This window comes from Orycteropus afer, unplaced genomic scaffold (assembly GCF_000298275.1).
Source record: "Orycteropus afer afer isolate SDZICR_OR568_19922 unplaced genomic scaffold, OryAfe1.0 scaffold00470, whole genome shotgun sequence".
In the NCBI taxonomy this organism is placed as follows: Eukaryota; Metazoa; Chordata; class Mammalia; order Tubulidentata; family Orycteropodidae; genus Orycteropus; species Orycteropus afer.
Genome location: NW_006922057.1, coordinates 197,875 through 202,483, shown reverse-complemented (window position 1 = coordinate 202,483; position 4,609 = coordinate 197,875). Strand labels below are relative to the sequence as shown.

The following is a 4,609-nucleotide window of genomic DNA, read 5'->3' as shown; positions in this document are numbered from 1 at the left end:
TTCAAAAAACCAACTTCTGGTCTTGTTGATTTTTTCTATAGCCCTTCTATTTTCTGTTTCATTGATTTCTGCTCGAATCTTGATTATTTCCTTTCTTATGGTGACTGTAGGCTTTTCTTGCTGTTCTTTCTCTAATTGTTGGAGGTGTTCATTTAAAGTGTTGATTTTGGCTCTTTGTTCTTTTTTGATGTGTTCTTCACTCTTCTTTGCTGTGCACAAGTAGAGTCTAATTGTTGCATCATAGATAGCCACTTGCAAGCTTTTGAGAACCCAGTTGCTACTTAACCACAGTAGAATATAGAACAATTTTTTTGTCCAGTATGTTACACTAATTGTGCTCAATGCCCCCCATGACCATGGTCCCAAGTCTGTAGGCCCAGCAACTCACTCCCTCTGGATATTTGGCTGTGGCTAAAAAGTTATCATAATTTTGCCTCCTGTTAGCTCTGTTATATATATGAGCATTCTCACAGCATATACAAATACACATGTAGACATGTTGTCTGCCAGTCTTACATGTGGTCATTGTCATGGGTATATTCCCTTTTGCCTACCAATACCTAATCATTTAGCCTCTCTACCTATGTATCCAGGAGCTCTGGTAGCATAGTGCCTAAGGCACTTGACTACTAACCAGAAGGCTGGTGGTTCAAACCCACCAGCCACTCCTTGAAAGGAAGATGGGGCAATCTACTTCTATAGTGATATTGCCTTGGAAACCCAAGGAGGAGTCGCTATGAGTTGGGTCCGACTCAACGGCCCATAACAACAACAACCACCTATGTATCCACCCACAGATTATTATTACTTGTTATTACTGTTTATGCAGTATTGTATATTTAGAAGTATTTAACCTTTGTTGTTTATACCTGTTGTGCACTTCTCCATGTCTTCCTTTTCCTTAGTGTTATTGCCGTGGTCACTTGCTTTTGATCTCTTGCCTTTCCCTTCACCCAAATCTTACCTATGTAGCATGTTTTCCTCCCCTCTCTCTCATCCCTGGTTTGATAAATTTCTATTATTTTATAGATAGGATTATAGTTCTTTTAGGGTTTTGAAGGAAGTGTTACTTACATTGTACATTAAATATTTTATATCTATCACATTAGTTTCTCAAAGTATTTATGATAGAGTACATTTGTTTAGTAGACATGGGGCTAGGATACCAACTATGTCCACTGCATCAGAATGAGCACATTGGCTAAATCTGAAGAACAAATGACAAGTATTATACTTTAAATATAATAATTTATTTTCCAAAATTTCTTTTCAGATGAGACAAGCAGATCAGAATGTAATAACAGCTTTAACTCACAGACCTTGGAGCCTTAGCTATACAGGAGATGGGAAACCACGTTATAATTCTTTCTGGAAACAGTCCACATTTGTGGTGATGGACATTTTGCTCGATTGGAGCATGCATAATATCTTGTGGTACCTGTGTGGAATTTCAGCTTTCCTCATGCAAAAGGATTTTGTATCCCCGTAAGTTGGAAGGTCTTTTCTCTTTCCATCTCATACTTCCAGAATGCTCTTCTTGGAAAGGAAAGATTAACAGAGATTAACATGTGTTCGTTCTAACTGCAAAGCCCATTGTGCTTTCATTAAGCTAGAATGCCACTGGCTTCTTCAGTGGGAAAAGTTCAGGCATGTTTCACTGTTGCCAAAGCAGGTTGATGAGATATTCTTACTTTTTATTGCATTTTAAAGTAAAAGTGAATGTGTCAAACCATGATGAAAGAAGGACTAAATTTCTTGGGATTGATTCCCTTTGAAAACCAACACAGTATCCAGGACAGAGCTAGAGTGAGGGCACCTTATCCTTTCCATCTTCCCTTCTGGACATTATAGGCTCTGCTCCATTGCTTCCAAGAAACTTTCCATTTTCTCACCAGCTATGAGTCTCTGTATCTGTCCTTGTACATTTTTATAGCTGTATATTTCAGCTGATTACATGCTTAATAGTTCATAAAGTTATAATTTTCATATTTAGTCATGTGTGCATTCATTCAATAAATATTTGCAGAGGTCAGTTCAGAGGCTATTTCTTGACACTATTTGTATGCCATGAATACCATTGTTAGCGCCTGGTATACATTCCTGGTGCAGCTGGTCATTGTTCTAACAGGACTGGTTTTTCTCTTTTTCTCCAGGGCCTACTTGAATAAATGGTCAGCTAAAGGAATTCAGGTTGTTGCTTGGACTGTTAATACTTTCGATGAAAAAAGTTACTATGAATCCCATCTTGCTTCCAGCTATATCACTGACAGCATGTTGGAAGACTGTGCACCTCAGTTCTAGACTGTTGTCCCACAGAGGAAACATGGGTTCAGAAACTGTGTGCTTGCCCAAGCTCTGGGGGAATCAGGTGACTCACACAAGCAATAGCTGGTAATTGCATTTTTACTTGAACCGAAGCAAAAACCAGTGTTGCCACCACACTCCGTGAAATGCCTGAGCTCAACACTTGCTCTTGGAAATCTGGATCTGAGGAGAGGAACAGCAAATCCTGCCCCATGCTGTCTGAGGTGCACACCAAGACACAACGAGAATAAGCCCAGATCGAGTTACGCAGTTTGAGGATACAGGTGCAAATGCATGAGAAATGCATGATCACTCAGAGTTGACATTTTAAAACTTGGCACACATATGTAATGTACTGATTTCAAGTAATTTGTATTCAGTTACATTAACAATGTACTGTATACTTCCAACTTGTGACCATACTAATAAAATCATTAAAGGAGCACTAAGGTAGCATAGTGCCTAAGGCATTTGACTGCTAACCAGAAGGCTGGTGGTTCAAACCACCAGCCACTCCTCAGAAGGAAGATTGGGTAATCTATTTCCATAGTGATACTGCTTCGGAAACCCAAGGAGGGGTCGCTATGAGTCGGGTCCGACTCAATGGCAAACAACAACAACAAGGGAAAATTGAGTTCCAGGCATCATACACTAAGGTGTAATGAATTTAGGGAAGCTGGTGTTTGTAATTCACTGAATAGGGACAACAGCCCTGGGAAAGACTTCAAATGTATAGCATCCAAAATGGTAGAGAAGTCTTAAAACCAATCCAAGGAATTGGTTTATGCATCTCAAAATAACAGGTACTCCTGTTGCTCATTTTCACACTCACTAGGAAGCTCTACCACAGAAAATTAGAAGTGGGAAAAACTTCCAAGTACATCTAGGCTGACCTTCACCTTATAAATCAGGAAACTAAAACCTGTAGAAGTCATATTGCTGTTAACACAACAGACATGATTTTCATGATAAATTAAAATTTCTTATTTACTACTTAAAACTTGCAAAGCCTGAACTTGGATAAGGTGGAAACCTGTCAGAGAAGGAAAACTCACATATTTTCCACTAAAAGGAGCAACAGAAATGGTAAGATTGTACCATCAAAGGTGAACAATTTGTAAGACCAAGAAAAACAAAGCAGTCCTGTCGCGTTTAGCTCTCATAGGTTTCACTGTATTTGTCAGGAACTGTAAGGCATTTGGCTGCTAACCAAAAAGGTCAGTGGTTCAAACCTACCAGCTGCTCCCTGGAAGAAAGATGAGGCAGTCTGCTTCTGTGAAGATTTATAGCCTTGGGAACCCAGTGAGGGTTGCTATGAGTTGGAATTGACTCGATGGCAGGGACTTTGGTTTGGTTTGTGTATAAATGTTTAGGATATATTATCTTATTTAACCCTCATGAAAATCTTATAGAGGATTTTCTAGGGCTTCAAACCAGTTCATTCTGGTTGGAGCCCTGCCAAGAATTTGCATTTCCACTCGGTGTACTGGATCAGAATCTACATTTTAACAAGATCCCCAGGTAATTTTTGTAGACTCCCAGGTGACTCCTGTGTATACATAAGATCTTAAAATCAACTAGATGGATTGACACAGTGGCTGCAACAAGGATGGGCTCAAGCACAGCAAAGATTGTGAGGATAGCGAAGAATTGGCACAGTGTTTTGTTCTGTTGCATATGGTTCAGATTGCTATGAGTCAGAGCCAACTTAACAGCACCTAACAACAACAACCTATCTAGGGTGGAAATGCAAATTCTCAGGAGGGGTCCAACCTAAATGAACCAGTGCAAAGGCTGGGTTTCATCCTTTTTTTCCTGATGAAGGATTTTTGGTGACAGTGTTTAAAGCATTCAGCTGCTAACCAGAAGTTTGGCAGTTCAAACCCACCAGCTATTCCATGGGAGAAGGATGAGGCAGTCTGCTCCCATAAAGATATTGCCTTGGAAACTCAATGGGACAGTTCTGCTCTCTCCTAAGGGGTTACTATGACTAGGAATTAACTATGGCATTTGATTTGGTTTGTTTTTTTAATGATGAGACAGTGGAGGCACTGCAAAGTTAAGTCAGTTAACCAAGGTCTTAGGGGCTATGGTAGAAATGAGATTCAAAGCCAGATTGGTCTGACTCCAGAGCAGGCTCACTGGGTCTGCATTTATACTGTAGAACCCTTGATTTCCAAGTCAATGCTCTTTTTCCCACGTGATCTTTCAGGGTTTTAATAGTGAACTTAAATAGCAGTATTTAAAATTAAGTTGAGTGTTTTAATCATTGCAAAGCTCCCCTTCTAGCTGTGCCCCTTCTACC

At 39.8% G+C, this 4,609-nt stretch overlaps 1 protein-coding gene across 1 annotated transcript in view; it reads left to right on the top strand.

Annotated features, from left to right (window-relative positions):
* The window catches only part of GDE1 (glycerophosphodiester phosphodiesterase 1), an 80,866-nt gene extending 78,565 nt beyond the window's left edge, over positions 1 to 2,301 (top strand). The window contains exons 5-6 of the mRNA XM_007954725.2: positions 1,274 to 1,485; positions 2,154 to 2,301. Coding sequence (XP_007952916.1) covers positions 1,274 to 1,485; positions 2,154 to 2,301 — 360 coding nt within the window. The remainder of the gene's footprint in view (positions 1 to 1,273; positions 1,486 to 2,153) is intronic.
* The last annotated feature ends 2,308 nt before the right edge of the window (positions 2,302 to 4,609 follow it).